General features: G+C 36.2%; 1 protein-coding gene across 1 annotated transcript; it reads right to left on the minus strand.

Moving 5' to 3' along the window:
• Nucleotides 1–21,397: 21,397 nt before the first annotated feature.
• Nucleotides 21,398–22,633, minus strand: LOC137953784 (myb transcription factor 42-like). Its single transcript, XM_068801291.1, has 3 exons — nucleotides 22,504–22,633; nucleotides 22,270–22,399; nucleotides 21,398–22,154 (listed from the first exon to the last, which is right to left on the minus strand). Exons 1-3 carry the CDS (start codon nucleotides 22,631–22,633, stop codon nucleotides 21,398–21,400), a joined length of 1,017 nt encoding a protein of 338 aa, XP_068657392.1.
• Nucleotides 22,634–22,978: the final 345 nt, after the last annotated feature.

Below are 22,978 nucleotides of genomic sequence, written 5' to 3' on the forward strand. Positions count from 1 at the left end.
ATTTTGACCGCCACGTCGACTATGGAAGCCGAGTTAGTTTCCTGTTTTGAGGCTACTTCACATGGTGTATGGCTTAAGAGTTTCATTTTTGGGCTTAGAATTATGGATTCTATCTCTAGGCCATTAAGAATATATTGCGATAATTCAGCTACTGTTTTTATGGCCAAGAACATCAAAAGTGGAAGTCAAAGTAAACACATCGACATAAAGTATTTGGACATAAGAGAACGTGTTAAAGAAAAGAAAGTGGTCATTGAGCACGTCAGCACTGACTTAATGATCACAGATCCTTTGACTAAGGGCATGCCACCGTTTAAATTCAAGGATCACAGACAGCACTGACTTAATGATCGCAGATCCTTTGACTAAGGGCATGCCACCATTTAAATTCAAGGATCATGTTGTGAATATGGGACTTGGTTCCATTGTGAAAAATTTTCTTTGTATGAACAATGTTATTTCAGTGAAATTCTTAATTAATGTGATATTTTTTCTCATATTTATGTGCACTTTAATTTTGAGAAAATTCATTTGTGTTGGACCAAGAGTAAACATAGGGTTTATTCATAAAGTATAAGAAATAAATACACAGTAATACATGGAAGATAATACTCGTCATTAGAAGACCTATCGCCATGATTCATGTATTTATTACTTAAATTCAGATTATCGATGGGTTTAAGATTATATTAGAAGTTTGGACCAAGTGGGAGAATGTTAACCATTTTATTATGAGAAACGGTTTTTCTCACAATCGAGGTCTCAACTTCTAGCAGTTGCAACTCCCTTGGTAACACGAAGCCATGAACATCCTTGATGGGAGGTGGGCTTTACATTGTGTTGGACCAAGAGTAAACATAGGGTTTATTCATAAAGTATAAGAAATAAATACACAGTAATACATGGAAGATAATACTCGTCATTAGAAGACCTATCGCCATGATTCATGTATTTATTACTTAAATTCAGATTATCGATGGGTTTAAGATTATATTAGAAGTTTGGACCAAGTGGGAGAATGTTAACCATTTTATTATGAGAAACGGTTTTTCTCACAATCGAGGTCTCAACTTCTAGCAGTTGCAACTCCCTTGGTAACACGAAGCCATGAACATCCTTGATGGGAGGTGGGCTTTACATTGTTGGTTCGGTCCCCAGTCTGGTCACTTAAGCCCCTTCAGTTGAGCCATTTCCGAGATTGTTCAGAGATAGGAAGCGCCGAACAGAGAACAGAGAGAAGGAATCTGAAACGTACGGAAAGAGGTATGATTTTTCTTCCGTTTAAATTATATGATGAATTTTATGTTGTTAGAAATTCATGTTTAGGCTTACAAAAGGAACTTCTATTTAACTAGAGAGATTGGTTGTTCACACAGGTGTTATCGGGTCCAGTAAAAAAAGTGTCAGACCGATGAAGGAAACATTCTAAGACCCAAAAAGGGCTAAAACCCAAATGACTATGACAATCTCTACGATTAAATTGTCTTATCGACTTAATCAATCAAATCATAGTTATAAAAGGAAAACAAAACTATCAACACCTAATGAAGGAGAAGCCTCTGCTCTCCCGCCATTGACAACATGGAGGCAAGGACTTCATCCCTCAATGATATCAATAAAGGAGGGTAAGAGAAGGTCGCATCCCCCTTCCCCATCTCAATCTTCTCTATAATACAAAGAAGGGGAGGGGGAGGAGGCCCTACCCCTCTTGTAGCAAAAAGCTATAAGGATGTGGGGCTCCATAGCTGAAATAGGATTCATTTTGGCTAGAGCACCCAAATCCGCTATATATTTGACACAGGTTTGTCGATACTTTAATAAAATTTTATGCAGAAAGACTTGCTAAATCTAATATAATACATTCACCAAATCTCAAACCCTAAGTACTACTGTAGTGACCATCTGTGACTTGTAGACCCTTTGAACAAGATCACTACGGGTCACTACTTTTCTAAATACAACTCATGAGGTTCAATATTCGTAGATAAGAATAACTTGTAAGTGGAGAGAGTTAAATGCCACCTTGCAGCAATCAAATTAGCCACTTACCATTTTGTCTCTCAAATTTTCATCTTAGGTGTGTTTGCATCAATAGAAAATCATAGAAGAGTATTGACTAGCAGAATTTTTTTTATTTGACTAAAATTTTCTGATGTTTGTATAGATTGTTGGTGATAAAAAAAAAAATTTCGTTAATTCCCTTTGCCCTTCAAAATTTTAAGTTATGAGGAAAATGAGTTTTATTATCTGATAAGAAACTTCAGGAAAACTAAACTTAAAAAGAATTAAAGTGACCATTTAGTTCATACCTCCACTTATATTTTACTATGTATAAACCCTTTCATTTTGTTTCAAGTGTAGACATAAGTGATCAAATTAATTTAGATACTACTTCCTATGATGGTACAGGAAAAAAACTGGTTAATTTTTTTTTTCCAATAAGAAAGTTTTAAAAAAAACTAAAGAAAATAAAATTTATTTTTCTATGATTTTATAGTCTATAGTGTCCTTCATAAAATAATAACACAAAGAGTGTATTAAGCTTTCTAATACCTTCCTATTCAAACCTGATCTAACTATGATAACAAGAACCATCTGAACTCTTTGTTTGTTGATCAATCGAATTATATACCAATTTGTAAATAAATTACAAAAATTTATATGCTGATTATGTTGTAGATACTCTCACAAATTATAATTAAATTGTATACGATCTACTGGTTTAAAACTTACAAAATTTTCCATTAAAGAAAAAAACAGTTAAAATAATGATAATTCTACGAAAGAAATTTCAAATATAGCATATTAATAGAAGTACCTTCTTCTTCATACTGTCAATTTATTGCATTTATGTATTCCATCTTTGTTCCATAGTCATATCAGGAGGCTCTATGACATCCAAGATGGAAGTTTGCCATGGATCAAGAAATGCATGCCTTATATGAGAATCAGATTGGGCCCAAGGTTCCTCTTCCTCCCAGCAAGAAACCCATAGGCTGTAAATGAGTTTTCACCATCAATCACAATCAGAATGGTTTTGTTGCTCGCTTCAAAGCCCAACTCGTTGCCAAGGGGTGCACTCAGTGTAATGGAGTAAATTACTAGGAAACATTTTCTCCATTGGCTAAATTAAACTCAGTACGCATCTTATTATCTCTAGCCACTAATATTTCTTGGCCGGTATATCATTTGGATGTAAAAAATGCCTTCTTGAATGTGAATATTAAAGAATATATATATATATATATATATATATATATATATATGCATCAACCACCTGGCTTTGTGGTTGAGGGGGAGTTGATATGCAAATTGACAAAGTCTTTATATGGGCTTAAAGAAAACACAAGGCATGAGATTATATTATCTCAAAGAAAATATGTTTTAGATCTACTAGAAAACACAAGGATGATGGGGTGTCAACCAGCGGATACCCTATGGATGCCAACACATAGTGACCATCTGTGACTTGTGGACCCTTTGAACCAGATCACTACGGGTCACTACTTTTCTAAATACAACTCATGAGGTTCAATATTCGTAGATAAGAATAACTTGTAAGTGGAGATAGTTAAATGCCACCTTGCAGCAATCAAATTAGCCACTTACCATTATGCCTCTCAAGTTTTCATCTTAGGTGTGTTTGCATCAATAGAAAATCATAGAAGAGTATTGACTAGCAGAAATTTTTTTATTTGACAAAAATTTTCTGATGTTTGCATAAATTGTTGGTGATAGAATTTTTTTTTTTTTTGGTTAATTGCCTTTGCCCTTCAAAATGTTAAGTTGTTAGGGAAACGAGTTTTATTATCTGGTAAGAAACTTCAAGAAAACTAAACTTAAAAAGTATTAAAGTGACCATTTACCTCTTACCTCCACTTATATTTTACTATTTATAAACCCTTTCATTTTGTTTCAAGTGTAGACGTAAGTGATCAAATTAATTTAGATACTACTTCCTATGGTGGTGTAGAATTTAGGATCCCATGAAAGGAAGTTTAGATCAACAAGAAAGAAGAAGAAGAAGAAGAGAGAAGGAGAAGAGAAGAAGAAGAACATGGAAGGAGAGAATTTGGATTAAGGGAGAAGAGGGTTGCGTCAAAAAGAAAAATGAGGGCTGGACGAATTTGTGGAAAGAGAGGAGAGTGTTTCAATGCCCTACCTCTTAGCCAATACCTTTATTTATAGTTTTACAATGCCCTTAGGGCTACAACTTCATAAAACAAAAGACATAAAAGGAACACATATTTACCCTTCTATGCCATCTCTATGGAAAGTACTATATTTTACACATATGTCACTCTGACGTGTGGGCTTCTTGTCTTGAGCTCATGGGCTTGAGCCCATCTTCCAACACTCCCCCTCAAGCTGGAGGAGAAAAGACATCATAAATACCCAGCTTGCCACATATAAACGATAGGATTTTAGATGTAACGGGTTTAGTGAGAATATCAGCTACTTGCTCTTGAGATGACACATGTTTGAGAGAGATTATTCCTACTTGAAACTTCTCCCATATAAAATGACAATCCACCTCAATATGTTTAGTTCTTTCATGAAAAACTGGATTTGAAGTGATATGAATGGCTGCTTGATTATCACAATGCAGATTCAAGGACCCCTTTTTATAAAAACCTAGTTCGATAAGAAGGGTCCTGACCATAGAAGTTCACTAACAGTATGGGCCATAGCTCTGTATTCTGCTTCGGCACTAGATCTTGCAACCACATTTTGCTTCTTACTTTTCCATGTAACCGAGTTTTCCCCAACCAGAGTACAATATCCTGATGTAGATTTTCTATCATCAGGAGATCCAGCCCAATCTGCATCTGAGAAGCCTTCTATGTTGAAGTGCCCATGTTTTTTATACAGCAATCCTCTTCTTGGAGTTCCTTTTAGATAATGTAATATTCTCTCTAAAGCCTGCCAGTGGGTAATTTGTGGTTTGTGCATGAATTGACTCACCACACTTATAGCATATGATATGTTTGGCCTAGTTACCGTGAGATAAATCAGGTTTCCCACGAGTCTTTGATATTTGCCAATATCAATATCTTCTTCATTTGTGGCACACAATTTTACATTTGTATCCATAGGTGTGTCAACTGGTCTACAACCCTTCATTCCTATTTCTTCAAGGAGATCCAAGACATATTTCCTTTGAGACAATATTATCCCATGTTTGGGTTGAAGAACTTCTATACCCAAAAAATATTTAAGCATACCAAGGTCTTTAGTCTTGAATTCTTGACATATCATCTGCTTCACCTCTTGTATGCTCAAAGCATCATCACCAGTTAAGATAATATCATCCACGTATATGGCCAATAATATTTTCCCTTTGACCGTATCTTTATAATATATGGAATGATCAACTGAGCACCGATGAAAACCAAACCGTAAGAGTTTTTGACTAAACCAAGCCCGAGGGGACTACTTAAGTCCATATAAAAACTTTTTTAACCAGCATATTGACTCCCCCTCAACCACATAACCAGGTGGTTGAACCACATAAATTTCCTCACTGATATCACCATTCAAAAAAATATTTTTAACATCCAACTGATAGACGGGCCATGAGGAGTTAGCAGCAATAGATAAGATGATGTGTACCGAATTAAATTTTGCAACAGGAGAGAAGGTCTCCTCATAATCTATCCCATAGCACTGCGTATAACCCTTAGCAACAAGTCAAGCTTTAAGACGAGCAACCGATCCATCTGGATTATGTTTCACAGAAAAAATCCATCGACAACCAACCGGTCTTTTACCTTTCAGGAGTGATGTTAAGTACCAGGTTTGGTTTTCGTATAAGGCATGCATTTCTTCATCCATAGCAGCCTTCCATCCTGGATGTCTCAGGGCCTCCTGATACAACTGTAGAACGGAAGTAGAAGAAAGGGACGCAAGAAACTGAAAACACTCAGAAGACAAGCGATGGTGAGACATAAAATTTGAGATAGGATGCGACGTTCTTTTCTCAAAGCAATAGGCCGAGTATCAAATTCAGGCTCATACATAGGAGGAGAAGGACTGACCTCGGGTGGATCCGACAACTCCACAGGTGAAGGTACGGCCGGTGCATCAGGGGATGGTTCCACTTCAAGATTGAATGGTACAAGCGGACAAGGAGTAGTAGAAGGACAAGTCCATCCTGGAGGAGCATCATGGGAAGAGTAGAAGGGGGTGTCCTCAAAGAACGTCACATCCCTAGAGATAAACATCCTCTGAAGGGTAGGATTGTAACAGACATAACCCTTCTGGGTGCGAGAGTACCCCAAAAAAATGCACCTCATAGACCAAGGATCAAGTTTATTTTTATGTGGGAATGTAACATGAACAAAACACGTACATTCAAACACTTTCAAAGGAAGAGAAAAAGGATCTTCACCATTAAATAACACAGAGTAAGGAGTTTTATGATGAAGGACTGATGAAGGTAACCTATTAATTAGAAAGCATGTTGTAAGTATAGCATGAGGCCAATAGAAATAGGGTACCTTGATGGAGTAGAGGAGGCCCCGAGCAACTTCAAGAAGATGACGATTCTTTCTTTCAGCAACACCATTTTTTTGAGAAGTATAGGCACATGATGTTTGATGAATAAGCTCATTACTCGCACAAAATGATTTGAAGTCATGAGACATGTATTCCTTAGCATTATCAGATCTAAGGGTTTGAATTTTCTTCCCAAATTGTGTCAAGACCATAGCGTGAAAATTTTTAAACAAAGAAAGAATTTCGGAACGCTCTTTAAATAGATATAACCAACTCACTCGAGTAAAATCATCAACAAAAATGACAAAATATTTAACTTGGGAAATATTTGAGACACATAAAGGGCCCCGTACATCAGAATATATTAGCTCAAACGGAGCAGTACTTGTAGTTGTAAGACGAGGAGAATATGTACTCCTGACATGTTTACTTAATTGGCAAACCTCATAACTGAAATTAGAAAGTCCTTTTAAAGATGGAACCAAAGAACGAAGTGAAGGGGTAGACGGATGACCAAGTCGGTTGTGCCAAAGTTGGGCCTCAGATGTGGTGGACGATAATGCAGCTAATGGTGGAAGAGTGAAGTATACAAACCCCCCTTTTCATGGCCGCCACCAATCACCCGCTTCGTAGTGAGATCCTGAAAGACACAAGAAGACGGTGAGAAGGTGATAGAGCAATTTAATTGTTTGGTCAATTGACTAACCGAGAGCAAATTTAAAGGAAATTGAGGAACAAACAAAACATCTTGAAGGGAATATATGAAGTAAGAGAGGAGAAACCTTTGCCAAGGATCTTAGTTTGGGTACCATCAGCAATAGTAACAAATTTATGAGGATCACAAGGAGATAAGGACTGCAATAAGTGTTTGTTACCTGATAGATGTTCGGAGGCCCCGGAGTCGATGATCCAAGAGGAAGAGGAGGAAGAGGAAGAAAGCATACCTGAGGCAATAGTAGTGGTAGCAATAGATGATTCCATGAAGGACTTCATTTTTTGAAATGCAGCATAGTCCTCAAGTGTAAGAGTCACATTTCCGGATGATGATTCAGCCTTATCTTCATTTTTCTCAACGTTAACCGAGACTGGGTTAGTTGTGGCCCAATCAGGCTTGCCATGAAGTTTCCAACATGATCCCACAAGGTGGTTCTGACGGCCACAATAAGTACAAAGTTGAGGCTCAGTACGAAAAGAATTCTTACCCGTTCTACCACCTCTATTTTCAGCCCCTCTCATAGTTCGACCCGCTCTCATAATTCTGCCCCGTCCTCGGGATGAGGAAGATGTTCCTCGATTGTCAGAGAACATCGCCGATGGAGCATCAATAGGAGAAGAAGGGGATGGATCCGGTATCCGAAGTAATGTAGCACTAATATCATCGAAGGATGGAAGAGTAGAAGACCTTAGAAGCTGAGTGTTGGCCACCTCAAGGTATGGTTTAATATTCGATAAGCAAATGGCTGCTGCCAAAGCTTCTCTTTGTCGTTCTTGAACGACAATATCAGTGGAATATGGCTGAGCTAGTTTCCATTCTTGAAGAAGACCTCGAAACCATGCCAAAAATTCGTGAATATTATCTCCATGTTTCGTATGCAGCATGTTTTGTAAGACATCATATATTTTTTGTAATGAAGCAGTGCTTGAGTAAAGCTTGGCACAAGTGTCCCATATGTTCTTGGCGGTTTCCAAGTGGACCACATTGTTGGCCACCTACTCTTTCATGCTATTAATGAGCCAAATTATCACCATGTTATCATTCTTAACCCACTTAAGGTAGGACACATCTTCTTCATCAATCAGAGGAGGAAAGTTAATAACGTGACTCAAAAGGTCACGAGTAATAAGAACCCCTCCGAACCGATTGTGACCAGCTCATGTAATTGGAGAGACCTCTAAGTGGAATTGTAGTAATATGGAGTATATCACTCTTATTACTATTATATCCAATCTCCATGATGAGGCAAGTAAAATATGGAGGCCAAGGGAAATGGCCTTCTTCAAAGAACAATTACTCAATGTAATTTGAAGAACCCGTAGACAAATCAATCACCAACAATAGAGAACAAGAACCAATTTCTTTCACGAGGGCAAGCACCAAATTATCAACAAATTTTTGCCTTTAGAAAGTGATAATAACATCCAGCCATCACTCAACTTCTCTTGTATTCATAAGAACAAACAGAAGAAAGTATATGCAACCGATTAGGCCTTAATCCAAACTCCAACACATATGAGCAATAAACAAAAATTTAGAGAAGATTTAACGGCAAACCAAGACACTTGGAAGAGATTTAACTTCAGCTCATGGGAGACTTCAATGTAAATAAAAATTCAATTGTTGAAGTTAAAAAAAAAAAGGGGGAACTAAAAAGGGTAAATAACTACTGGAATTTCATCAAACATATAATGGGCATCCAACAACATAACACAAACCCATGAGCAACCTTAAGTAGGAGAAGATACAACAACATGTGCTGGAATTCTACCTCGAATGAGATGGATCCAAATCACATAAAGGTAATTGAATTTCACCCATCAATCTTAATAAGATGCAAACAGCAAATGATCTTGATCACTCTTGTAATTGATTTACAAGGAGTCAAGATTATAACATCAATTTAATCATAGAAATAAATCTTTACAACATATAAAGATTTATCTTGACTTGATGTGACTCAAAATTCAAGAAGTAAAGAAAAACAATAAAAAGGAGTATGTAAATAAGAAAAGGAAACAAAAAAAAAATGTAAATAAGAAGAGCATGAACTTATCTCTTCATGACTGAACTCCTTTTACAACTTCTTGAACAAATTTCATAATAACTCCATGAAGAGAGATCCTAAACTCCTTGCTCTGATACCATGTAGAATTTAGGATCTCATGAAAGGAAGTTTAGATCAACAAGAAAGAAGAAAAAGAAGAAGAGAGAATGAGAAGAGAAGAAGAAGAACGTGGAAGGAGCGAGTTTGGATTAAGGGAGAAGAGGGTTGCGTCAAAAAGAAAAATGAGGGTTGGACGAATTTGTGGAAAGAGAGGAGAGTGCTTCAATGCCCTACCTCTTAGACAATGCCTTTATTTATAGTTTTACAATACCCTTAGGGCTACAACTTGATAAAACAAAAGACATAAAAGGAACACATATTTACACTTCTCTGCCATCTTTATGGAAAGTACCATATTTTACACATATGTCACTCCGTCGACGTGTGGGCTTCTTTTCTTGAGCTCGTGGGCTTGAGCCCATCTTCCAACAGGTGGTACAGAAAAAAGTTATTTTTTTTTTCCAATAAGAAATATTTTTAAATTAAAGAAAATAAAATTGACTTTTCTATAATTTTATTATCTATATTGTCCTTCATAAAATAATAACTCAAAGAGTGTATTAAGCTTTCTAATACCTTCCTATTTAAACCTAATCTAACTATGACAACAAGAACCAACCAAACTCTTTGTTTGTTGATCAATCGGATTATATATCAATTTGTAAATAAATTACAAAAAATTATGTGCTGATTATGTTGTAAATACTCTCACAAATTTTAATTAAATTGTATATGATCTACTCTTTTAAAACTTATAAAATTTTCTATTAAAGAAAAAATAGTTAAGAATAATAATAATGCAATTAAGAAAAATGGACCCACCTACGAAAGAAATTTCAAATATAGCATATTAATAGAAGTACCATCTTCTTCATACTGTCGGTTTCTTACATTTATTTCTTCCCATAGTCCTATCAAGAGGCTCTACGAAATCCAGGATGGAAGTCTGCCATGGAAGAAGAAATTCATGCCTTAAATGAGAATCAAACTTGGGCCCAAGGTTCCTCTTCCTCCCAACAAGAAACCCATAGGCTGTAAATGAGTTTTCAATATCAATCACAATCAAAATGGTTTTTTTGTTTGCCTCAAAGCCCGACTCGTTGCCAAAGGGTGTACTTAGTGTAATGGAGTAAATTACGAGGAAACATTTTCCCCAATGGCTAAATTAAACTTAGTATGCATCTTATTATCTCTAGTCACTAATTCTTCTTGGTCGTTATATCATTTGGATGTAAAAATGTCTTCTTGAATGTGAATATTGAAGAATAGATATATATGCATTAACCACCTGGTTTTGTGGTTGAGGAGGAGTTGATATGCAAATTAACAAAGTCTTTATATGGGTTTAACTAGTCTCCTCGGGCTTGGTTTGACAAATTTAGCCAATCAATGTTACGGTTTGGATCCAGTAGGTACTAGGATTTAGTAGATCAGTACCCAGTAGTAGGTACTTATTAGATCGTTATGTCTTTGTCAAAAATACCTTAAAGGAAAATATATTACCAACAATTTATGTGGATAATATCATCTTACCTGGTAGTGATGTAGACGGCATAAAAGGATTCAAAGAGAAGATATGCAACAAATTTAAAACAAAGGATTTTGGACTTCTAAAATATTTTCAGGGTATTGAGGTATTCCAATCAAATGATGGGATTATATTATCTCAAAGAAAATATGTTTTAGATCTACTAGAAGACACAAGGATGATGGGGTGTCAAACAGCAAACACCCTATGGATGCCAACACAAAGCTATGTGCAAGCACTAGAGAAGATGCTAATATAGATAAATATCAGAGGCTTGTGGGAAAGCTCATTTACCACACATTGACTAGACTAGATATATCATATGCAATAAGTTTGATGAGTTAAAATATTCACAAAACACAACTTACCCATTGGCAAGCCTTGGAGAGAATACTGAGATATTTAAAAGGAGTTCCAGGGAAAGGGCTTCTCTATAAGAATCTTGGCCACTTCAACATGTGTTGGAATATGGGCCCAAGCCCACACGTCCAAGTGTGTGGAAGATGGGCTCAAGCCCATAAGTCCAAGGAAGGCCCACACATCCAAGAGAGGTGGCATCATGGTAAATAAGAAGACTTCTCTTAATTTGTCCAAGATCTCTCTTAGCCTAAAGGCTCTCTCTCTCCCTTTCTCTCTTCTCTTCTCATCTTCTTTTCTTCTCCCCTCCCTATCTTACGTTGCTCAAGGTTGTAATCATGGGATCCTAAATTCAACATGGTATCAGAACAAGGAAAGATTTGAGATGGAAAAGGAAAAAAAAATGGAGAAGAAGGGGAGGAAGAAGAAATAGAAACAAGAGGAGTTTGTCGTTTTTCCTTTAGTTTTCTTTCCCAAACATGTTTTTCATTGGACTTTTAACTCTTTTACCATATGTTCTATATAGAAAATTATATATCGTTAGAAATATATTTTAGTTTAGTTTTCAATTCAAAAAGAATCGTTGAGATCAGATTTTTCTACAAAGATAAATCGACATCTAATGTAGCAAAGATCAAGGAACAAAAAAGATTTGAGTAGCAAAAGAAAGCTTCAAATTTTGAGCCATTTTATGCCATCAAGAATGGGAATTCATATGGAGAACATATATCTAAAGAAATATATGTAAGTCTATTTTCTTAAATATTCAAAAAATTCTCAATCTGAGTTTTTTATATGGATATATCGATCATGGAAGTGTCAATGGTCGTGCTGGCCAAAGGATAAAATGTACTCAGTTCGGCCAGATTACAGAATCCAAAATCTATAAGATTATTTATCTCAAAAGAAATATATTTTATGAAGAGAAGTTATACTTGGATGAAAGGTATATAATTCTTGTTTCAGAATGAGAAAATTTCAAGTCAATTTGATCTATATTTAAGGAGATATTCACATTGGAAGAATCAAATATCAAGTTGGAATCCTATTGCACGCAAAGATCCGAAATTAAGCTGAATTTTTTGCTTGATTTATTGAGTTGCTGTTATTGATCAACAATATCCGAAAAGTATCTCATGATCTACCCTGGAAAAAAATATTTTGTTAACTAACAATATTTGGAAAGAATCTTTAGAAGATTACCTTATTTTCTAAAATTTTCCTTGATTTAATTGTCAAAGAGAAGAAGTGTTCATATGCAAAATTATGAAGATTTTTGGCTAGCCACGAATTTTGTGAGTTTTTGTTGGTGATTTGGAAATATTACAAGAATCTAATTTGATATCCATGAGTATTAAAGCAAGGAAAGATTGATTTTTTGGTTAGTAGTGCTATAATACAAGGGAACATTTCCTTATTTATATTTGGAAGTGGCTGATTTTATGAAAGATCTTTTCAAGATCATGATTTGGTGGATAATTTGATTATAATGCTTTTCATTAAGAAAGATATGATTTTTGGGCAGCCAAGAGTTTTCTTAATTAAGTGCATGATTAATTGACTAAATTCAATATTTGAGTTCAGGTTGAAATTGGAAGATTGGGCTCGGATTCTTCCTTGAGCCCAATTGGTTCAAGTTGTCACTTACTTGGGCTCTTTGATTTGGTTTGGTTCTTCTTAAACAAATGTTGCTAATTTATATTTGAACTATTGTGAAGTTATTACTACTAGCCTCCTTAAATAGTGGATGAAAAATTGAGATGGAAAATTGACTAGCTCAATTTACCAAGGAAGGATATCTCAGGCTAAGCTTAGTGATAAGGTGATTCACAAATATTTTTGGTGATCTTGTACTTAAATAATTCTTTCATGAGTTGATTATTAGCCCTAGCTAGTCCTAAGAGGATCAGTAGCTCAAGGCTTGAAGTTTACTAAGGTTTGGAAATTACTTTCTTACTTCATCCTTTACAAGTAGCTTAGTACTCGGTTCTAGCTTATTATTTGGTGCACATTCTCCTTATTCAAGGATGGACTCGCTATGGATTATTTCATGTGTCCTTATTAAGTACTTCCATTATTTGGTATGTGTTATTTGCGTATTGGCCCATATCCGTTGCTACTATTTTATCTCTCTAACTGAGACATTATTATTGAAGAAGGACTTCTCGGTTGTTGATTGTTGTTGGTATTGGTTATTTTGATGAAGAAAAAATTACATGGTAGCCCCAACATATTATATTTCGGTGATTCAACATTCAACCGATTGTTGTTGGTATTGGTTATTTTGATGAAGAAAAAATTACATGGTAGCCCCAACATATTATATTTCAGTGATTCAACATTAACCACCCCAAACACCAAACCCACCCCCCCCCCCCCCCCCCCCCCCCCCCTCCCCTTCCCCGCGCTTATTTGGCAGTTTTTCTCCTACCATTTGAGAATCAGTGGCCGGTGTTGTGACACCGTGATGGAGGAGATTATTTCTACACTTTTGACCAATGCCTATAGACCCACTACCTACAGAGGATAGGAGTGTTCCCAACATCTAGTGTGAGACAAGTCTATTATTCACCCCAAATGTGTTTTTTTAGCTACCTTGAGAAAGTGGGTAGACTTTGTGCCCCACAGTAGGGTTACTCTTCCGCCTATGAAATTGAGCAGAAAATATTTTTGACTATAACCATTTGACTGGAGTATGGAGCTTTGTCTTACGGCTATGGGTGATTTTACTCTCTTATAGTATGCCAACTGGGTCTCTTGGTAAAGAACAAAAAGGCCACCAGCTTGAGGGGGAGTGTTGGAAGATATCATGGATTACCATTTTATACGGGAAGATCATGTACACCATTTGCAGGAAGTTGGAAGATAAGTCCAAGCCCACATGACCAAGGAAGGCCCATGGATATTTGGTGTGTAGAAGATGGAACTCAAGCCCACAAGACCAAGGAAGGCCCACAAGTCCAAAAGAGGTGGCATCATAGTAAATAAGAAGACTTTTCATAAAGATGGCACAATTATGTAATTAGTCAAAGAGGATCAGGTCTACTTATGTATTTTCTAATGTAAAGCTTGTAGCCCCAAGCAGCAAATGTCAAATTGAAAAAGAGGTTCAAGCAGTAGCAGAAAGTTCAACTTCCGAGGTATTTTTTTCTATCAAGAAAGAAACTTTATATGGAGAATTATATATAAAAAGAAAGATACATAAGTCTATTTTCTTACCAATTCAACTAATTCATGGTATGATTTTTTCATAAGGAGATATTGATCTTGGAACAGTCAATGGTCATTCTGGAAAAAAACGAGAAACAATACTTAGTTTGGCCAGATGACAGAAATCGAAATCTGTCAGATTATTTATCTTTTGATAATTATATTTTATGAAGATAAATTATACTTGGATGAAAATTATTTAATTCTAGTTTAAGACGAAGTAAATTTCATGTCAATATGATCTATATTTAAAGATATATTCAAATGGGAAGAATCAAAGGTCATGCTAGTATTCTGTTGCATTGAAAATTTTGAATTTAAGCCAATTATTTTGCGTCACTTTTTGAGCTCTCTGGTTTGAGGGTTTATCTATACATCTCTGTTATTTGGGCTTATGGCTACATCTATGATATTTGATTCAAGCTGGGATCATTGCCATTACCTCCTCGATTGAGGGGGAGAAGTAGAAGAAGTACAAGGAAGAGGTATTTTATTCCGTATGTTGTGGATAAGTTTTATGTGACAAAAATATTCAAGAAAGAGGGATCACTAAAGATGAAGCTTATGCATCTAAGAAAAAAATATTTATATCGGATTATGATTATTTCATAGGTCCTTCTACAAGGTTTATTATTGTGGTTCGTATTATATATGTTGGACAATGGTCTACTTCTATTATGTCTCTTTGGAGGGGACATTATTATTGAAGAAGGTGTGGGCCTCCGCCCAAATTATCCACATGATCTTGATAAAAAGAGGTTTCCTAAAGTTGCTAGTCATTTTGGAATAGGCCTTGGACCCAATTTAACATGGTATCAGAGCAAGTACTCATATTATTGAATTTATGGAAAAGAAAAATACTTCATTGACTTCATTAACTTATTATAATCAGAGTACATGAACTTCTATTTATAATAGAGGAAGGTAGTAGAGTCCAATTACAATAAAACTACCTATGTCCCAATTACACCCAAACTCTAACACTTAAAGATAAGTCCTAGCATAATTAAATAACTCAATATAGATAAAAGACAAACATAACTCAACTAGAACTCATCTAAGACGTAACCATAAGATAAAGATGTCCTTGTGAGTCCTTCTTGATTTTTCAACTTATGTGATAAGAATGTCAGCTCATGGTAATCATGGTGGGTCCTACTTCTTATGGGCTTGGGCCCATCTTGTGGGCCTTCCTTGGTCGTGTGGCCCATCTTATAATACTCTTAGATATGTGGGCCATCCTTAGTCATGTACCCATCTTCCAACACTCTCCCTCAAGTTGGGGTGAGAGAACATCATGAACTCCCAGCTTGCTGCAAATGATGTATAAAATCTTTTTGTATAAAATGACACATATTCCAATATGTCTTCATCTTCCAACACTTTCGCTCACACTGTTGCAGCCTTCCATGAGGCCCTGCTGGCATAGTATAAGTGAGAGTAAAAATCACTCCTAGCCAGTAAGACATTGCTCCATACTCCCAGTCCTAATGCTGGATGTAGGGCACACTCCATCTTCTATAGGTAGTGTGACTATCGACAATACTCTGAAGTGTCCACCACCGTGTCCCTACACAGGACAAAAACTCTCAAGTGGTAGGAGTAATAAAAGTCATTACAAGGAGTAGTGCGTTTAATTATAATGGTGTCCCAATCCGAACATCGACTCTCATGATATCCCAACCGTGATATTTTTTAGAGTTATATTTGTCATGGTGTCCCAATCCGAGCACTGACTCTCATGGTGTCCCAATCGTGATATTTTTTAGAGTCAAATAAATTATGGTATGAGAAAAGGTACTGAGGCCACCTCCTCTTCAATACTAATATCTAATCCAAAGAGACATAATAGCAACAGTTATCATGTAACACGACCATCTTTCAACACATATAACACGAACCAAAATAATAAACCTTGTAGAAAGACCCATGAAATAATCATAATCCAATATAAATATTTTTTCTTAGATGCATGAGCTTCATCTTTTATGCTCCCCCTTTATTTAATATTTTGGTCACATAAACTTATCTACAACATATGGAATAAAATACTTCTTTCTTGTACTTCTTGTACTTCTCCCCTCAAGCTGGGAGGTAATGGCAGTGATCCCAGCTTGAACCAAATATCATAGATGCAACAATAAGCCCAAATAATATAGATGTAGTAATAAGACCTTAAACCAGAGAGAAGTGAGATATTTTCTTGATATAGCAACTCAAACAGTGACTCAAAACAAAGGCTATAAATTCGAATTTTTCAATACAATTGAATATTAGCATGACCTTTGATTCTTTCAATGCGAATATATCTTTAAATATAGATCAGATTGACAAGAAATTTTCTCCTTATGAAACTAGAATTAAATAAATTTCATCCAAGTATAAATTATCATCATAAAATATAATTATAAGAATATAAATAATCTGATAGATTTCAGTCTCTATCATCTGGCCGAACAAAGTATTGTTTATCCTTTTTTTCCCGAATGGCCATTGACTCTTCCAAGATCAATATATCCTTATAAAAAAATCATACCAAGAATTGGTTGAATAGGTAAGAAAATGGACTTATACATATTTCTTTTGATATATAATTCTCTATATAAAGTCTATTTCTTGATAGAATAAAATACCTCAGAAGTTGAAGCTTTTTTTGGGCTGCAAGAGGATCTTTTCCAATCTGACCTTTACTGCTTCAAAGATCGATTTCTCTTTGTACATAACTCAGATAAAAATTTGGTTGAATAGGTAAAATAATAGACTTATAGATATTTCTTTGGATATATATTTCTCCATATAAAGTCTAGTTCTCGATAGCATAAAATACCTCGGAAGAGGAAGCTTGTTGCTGCTACTCGAACCTTTTTGCAATCTGACCTTTGCTAATTCAAATATATATATCTTTCTGTAGATAACTCCAATTGGAAAAAAAATTATTTTTATTTGGAAAGTAGACTCAAATATCTTTCCGTCAATATATAATTTACAATATGAAAAACTCAGTATAGAGGTGAAAAATACAAAACAAACTACGGGTGTAGGGACTGAAAAAAATAACTATGAACCTAGACTTAGGGTTTAGGGTTTAGAGAAAAGGATCTCATTACCTTTGTGGGTTGACCAAGTCAACTCAGAAAACCTGCTCTGATACCATGTTGATTTTCATAACTCCATGAATTTAGGTCATGGAGAAAAATGAGAGAGACACCATTAGGAGAAAACTGGAGGAGAAGAGGTTATAAACTTGATTCCTAACCCTCCCTCTGATGCTCTATTTATAGATTTATGAAACTACTGTATTACAATAATACCCATGAACTTAGGGTTTAGGGTTTAGAGAAAAGGATCTCATTACCTTTGTGGGTTGACCAAGTCAACTCACAAAACCTGCTCTGATACCATGTTGATTTTCAGGACTCCATGAATTTAGGTCATGGAGAAAAATGAGAGAGACACCATTAGGAGAAAATTGGAGGAGAAGAGGTTATGGACTTGATTCCTAACCCTCCCTCTGATGTTCTATTTATAGATTTATGAAACTACTGTATTACAATAATACCCCTGAACTTAGGGTTTAGGGTTTTAACCCTAGAAATTTAACTTAATTACATCAATATCTCTATGAGATGACTCTTTAATTACCATCTTGTCATCTTGTATGTGGACCAATGGGCTTTCTCCTTGATTTGTGGGCCTTGAGCCCATCTTCTATATCTCTTGGATGCATGGGTCTTCCTTGGTCTTATGGGCTTGGGCCCATCTTCTAATACACTTGGATATGAGAAACTTAATACTCTGTCAAAAATATCAAATGTCAACAGTTAGGATTCCATGACAGAGGAACTTAATACCGTCAAAAATATAAAAAAAAATATCAATGGTTGGGATTCCATGACAGTGGAACTTAATACCCCATCAAAAATAGCAAATGTCAACGGTTGGGACACTATGACGGAGGCACATATTATTACATATATGTTATACCCTCCTGAATTGGCCAACTGGGCCTCATGGAAGAGAGCACCAGCGTGAGGGGGAGTGTTGGAAGATTAGAGGACTGCTATTTTATACAAAAAGTTTCTATACATCATTTGCAGCAAACTGGGAGTTATTGATGTTCTCTCAACCCCAGCTTGAGAGGGAGTGTTGGAAGATAGGGCCGAAGCCCACAAGATGGGCCCAAACTCATAAGAAATAGGACTCAACATGATTACCATGAGTTGACATCCTTATCACATAAGTTGGAAGATCAAGAAGGACCAACAAAGACATCTTTATCTTATGGTCACGTCCTAGAAGAGTTCTAGTTTGAGTTATGTTTGTCTTTTATCTATATTGAGTTATTTAATTATGCAAGGACTTATCTTTAAGTGTTAAAGTTTGGGTGTAATTGGGACAAAAGTAGTTTTATTATAATTGGACTTTACTACCTTCCTTTATTTACTTAATGAATATTAATTTGACCAAGTTGACTCCCCCTAAATCTTCTCCCCCTTTTGGCATCAAAATAGGAACAAAAATTGAAATCATACAGAAAATGAATTAAAAAAATAGAGTCATATACACAAAAAGTGAATCAACTATGCTCACTTGAAAAAAAAAAAGTAAGTCAACTATGCTCAAGAGGAGTTACAGTTGACAAAGATTATAGTATTCTCGACATTTTTTTTCTTATCTCTCGAGTTTCAAATGATATTATTGGAGAGGTTAGTAAAATGAGAATACATGTATTCATAGTAAAACAAGAAAATTCCGATAAAAAAAAGAAAAATAATCAACCAACATTATAAATAGGTGAGTATAGAAATTGGGAGGACATTTTGATTTAATTCACAAGCGTGGGAATATAGAAAGTGGTACATGAAACAAGCCTAGCTAATGCTCATTCCCTATAAATCGCCTTTATGCGGCCTCTGCTGGTCTAAGAGTGCTCGGGGTCGGTAAGGGAGGCTAGAGGCCTTGTTCGGAGAAGATGAAGTGCAGGAAGAGGAAGTGCTATATTGCTCGGATTAGTTGTAACTCAAAAAGTTATTTTTTACAAAGATACTTCAAGTTTTGAATCATACAAGTTCAGCTGGTAATCTTTAGAATACATAATGTCTTAGAAAATGCCAGAACATATTTTCTGTCAAAAGAAGCTGCCATCAATATTTCTCAATCTCTTCATACTCTTTGTGGGAAAATTCAATGCTGAAGCTGTAAAAAAACTGGTTTTAGTGGAAAGAAGAAATCACCTGATTAGACCCACTTTGCATGGCACTATGTAGACTTGCGTAGAAGCAATAAAAAAGAGCCACGAGTTCATTAGGCCAACCACTATGACCCAACTATCTGGTCCATTACAAGATTAAGAGGAAAGCAATCAATGGAGGTTTAATTATTAGGAGAGTACTAGACTGCTTTAAACTGATGTTACATAAACAAGCATAAACCAATGCTCATAATGTAATGGGAAGCAAGGTTTCATTTACTTTAATATGTCTTTTTCATGAAAAAAGTTCCTATCCCATTCTTTACCATGACCTCCTTTATACCCATGTGATTTCCTGAATTATGTTTGAACTTGAGATGGACTCACAGCCATTCCTTCATGTGACACCCACATAATCATTGTACATATCATTTAAGATGATGATGCACCAAGGATAAATATATAACAAATATTGCCAAACCTATTCAAATTCAATTTTCCAAATTTTAACAAATAAAAATTCCTTCTTCCATATTGTGAACATGTACATTTGGTTATATTTTGAGAATGGAAGATATATTGGTAATGAATTGTGAACAACATGTAGTCCGGTCTTAACGCTGAAAAAAATAATTAAAAAACACAGTGAAACGGTGTAAAGGGAGTTAATGTTTGCAATTGATCATTGAGCTAATGTGCTTATTTACATTTCTAGGGACCATTAATGTCTCATGTTCATTGGAAACATTTTTCTAATTGAAAATTCTTACCAGGAAAATCATATAAATTGTCTACATATGATTTTCCAGCCTAAATGGGTTGGAAAACTGTATTTTTTTTTTTTTAATAAGCATTTGACAATTGATGTTGTAATAGGTAATTTTTATGGCAATTTAATGTCTTATATTTTATTTTACTACAAATTTATCAAATAAGTATGGTAATGTTTGAGATTGATTATAAAATTTCATTTATTTCCTTAGAAAAAATTCCAAGTAATTTTCTAGTAAGAGACTAATAGGATTTTATGCGAAGGTTTCTTGAAAATGTATCATAAGAAATATATTTTTAGTTTTTTTCTAGGATATAAATTTTCAACTAAGGGCACTAACGGGACGTGTGAGTTTCTAATTGGAGTAGAAATAACCCAATGTTACCACCACTTAAATAAGATTTTTTTTTTTTTTTTTTTTTGTCATTTTGAACTGAACAACACACATATACTCCTCAATCAATCACAGTAAGATACGTCTTTACTCACGTATGGTTTAGCCTACTTACCTCTCCCTTCAATCACAATAAGACACGTGCTTAAACGTGAATAAGTCTCGTACGTATTTTGCTACTCCAATTGGAACAGCAATTTAAAATTCTTCATCCATCACTTTAATGAATTTGTTACAGATGTCCCTCACAACCATTTTCCCTCCGCTTTTCAACATCGTCTAATGACACGTGGCAATTTTTTTGTGCACGTAATGCATGCATGACTGTGCTCATCTCCCGTGTTCCCATGGAGGGGGTGGAGAACACGTTGCAGAGGAGAGCTGTGTGATTAGCCAAATGGTTCTTCTTTCCTGCATGGTCAGATTTCTTTCTACCATTGAAACAAACGGAAAATTATCAATCCTTCTGAAAGAAGTGAGAAGTTTTCGAAAAAAGATTGTGAAAAATTAAAACCTCTGGATGCTTTAAGATCAAACCTAGCTAATTAAAACGAAAAAGTGTGCTATCATGGTCATCCATTTACATTCCTGGTCATCAAAGCTATCTGCTTTTCTGCAACAAGAGCTAGCAGTTCCAGGAGAGCTGCTCCATTGTACCCACATTGTAGTAGGGCAACAGTGCCGACTCCATGAACTCAAGGTCGTAGGCGTTCTCCATGACCTCTCCTTTCTCTTCATTTCTGTTCTCTTCAAACTGATCGATCCCGTATAGTTTTGCTGCCTCTGGCTGTTGCTCCTGTTTCTGTAACTGCTCCTGTGCGACGATTTCGTCATTTTGGGGGGCGGCTTGTGATGGCTCAACATTACCTCCCCACAAGCAGTTCTCATCCAAGAACCCAAACCCAGCCTGACTGAACGAAGAAGACATGGATGTGTTGTCGGAGGAATTTGATGTGTGGACAAACTCGGTTGAAGCAAGTTGGGTGTGATTATCTTTGATACCCCAGAAAAGTGCCGGGTTTGGGTTCATTGCCATGGCGTCTTCGTACTGAAAACTGGAAGAGATGGGAATGGTTTCATGGGGTGGATTATCGGGTGGAGGAGGCGGAGGTAAGGTGATGAAGGGCGGACAGATGTCGACGGAGACATCTCTTGGGTCGCAGGCGTTGAGGTGGTGGTTACTGATGGTGAAGGGCGCAGGAGGCTGCTGCTGTTGAATCCGAGGAGGATTGCATGCACTGATTTTCGAGTGGGAAGGCAAGAGGTTGTGGGTCTTGGGATCTAATCCCTGTGCAATCAGCTTTTTCTTTATGCACGAGTTCCAGAAATTCTTAACCTCGTTGTCAGTTCTTCCAGGGAGATGCTTCGCTATCTGAGCCCATCTGCAAAGCCCCCCAAAACGAAGAGAAACCGTCAGAAAAAAAAAAAAAACTGGTTCGAGTCATCGGCATTTAATGAAAGTGCAGAAAGGTTTTTAGGATCTGGACAACCCTTCACCTGTTGCCGAGAATCCTATGCACATCGATGATGATTCTCTCCTCCTGCGCCGAGAAAGAACCCCTCTTCAGATCAGGCCTCAGGTAGTTAATCCACCTGAGTCTGCAGCTCTTCCCGCACCTCTGCAGCCCTGCAATCGTAAACAATTCCCCTTGTTCAATGGGCAAATTAACCCATCAAGGAGAAAAACAATTTGAAGCCAGAAGAAAAAGGGAAGAAGAGAGGTGAAACGACCTGCATGCTTGGGGACTGAACTCCAGCACCCATGGCCGTGGGTGGTGATGTATTTCATGAGCTTCTCATCTTCCTCAGGCGACCACAGCCCTCTCTTCACCTTCTGCTTGCTGCAGCAGTGATGACCCATTTCCCACACCACCTCTTTAACACTCACACTCCAGCATCAACATTTATGCGGTCATATACTCCTCCTCCTATTTATATAAATAAATAAATAAATAAAATCCTTAAAATTTTAAAATGTATAAATATAAGAATAATTTTTTTAATACACCATATTTGTGTGTATGCACGATAAGCAAGCACGAATGGACCATGTTTGTGAAAATGCTGGAATTAACGTAGGCTTTACTCATAGAGAGGGGCCGGTACTAATCGAGTGTTATGGTAGCCTTGCATTCCTCTCAAATTTTAATTTATTAGTGAGAGAAACTCGAACCTTCAGAAGACAGCATACAGTAACTTATACCAA

The sequence above is a fragment of the Aristolochia californica genome, unplaced genomic scaffold, assembly GCF_029961685.1.
Source record: "Aristolochia californica isolate CCGP_79_NKW_82.1479 unplaced genomic scaffold, dmAriCali1.0.hap1 SCAF_16, whole genome shotgun sequence".
NCBI classification, from domain to species: Eukaryota; Viridiplantae; Streptophyta; class Magnoliopsida; order Piperales; family Aristolochiaceae; genus Aristolochia; species Aristolochia californica.

Bases quoted from the DNA above. Each gene is read 5' to 3' on its own strand.
- LOC137953784 (XM_068801291.1), bottom strand. From the start codon at position 22,633: ATGGGTCATCACTGCTGCAGCAAGCAGAAGGTGAAGAGAGGGCTGTGG. The intron at 22,400-22,503 runs GTCGTTTCACCT...TTACGATTGCAG, and splicing joins TTCAGTCCCCAAGCATGCAG to GGCTGCAGAGGTGCGGGAAG. The intron at 22,155-22,269 runs GTGAAGGGTTGT...GGGGCTTTGCAG, and splicing joins CATAGGATTCTCGGCAACAG to ATGGGCTCAGATAGCGAAGC.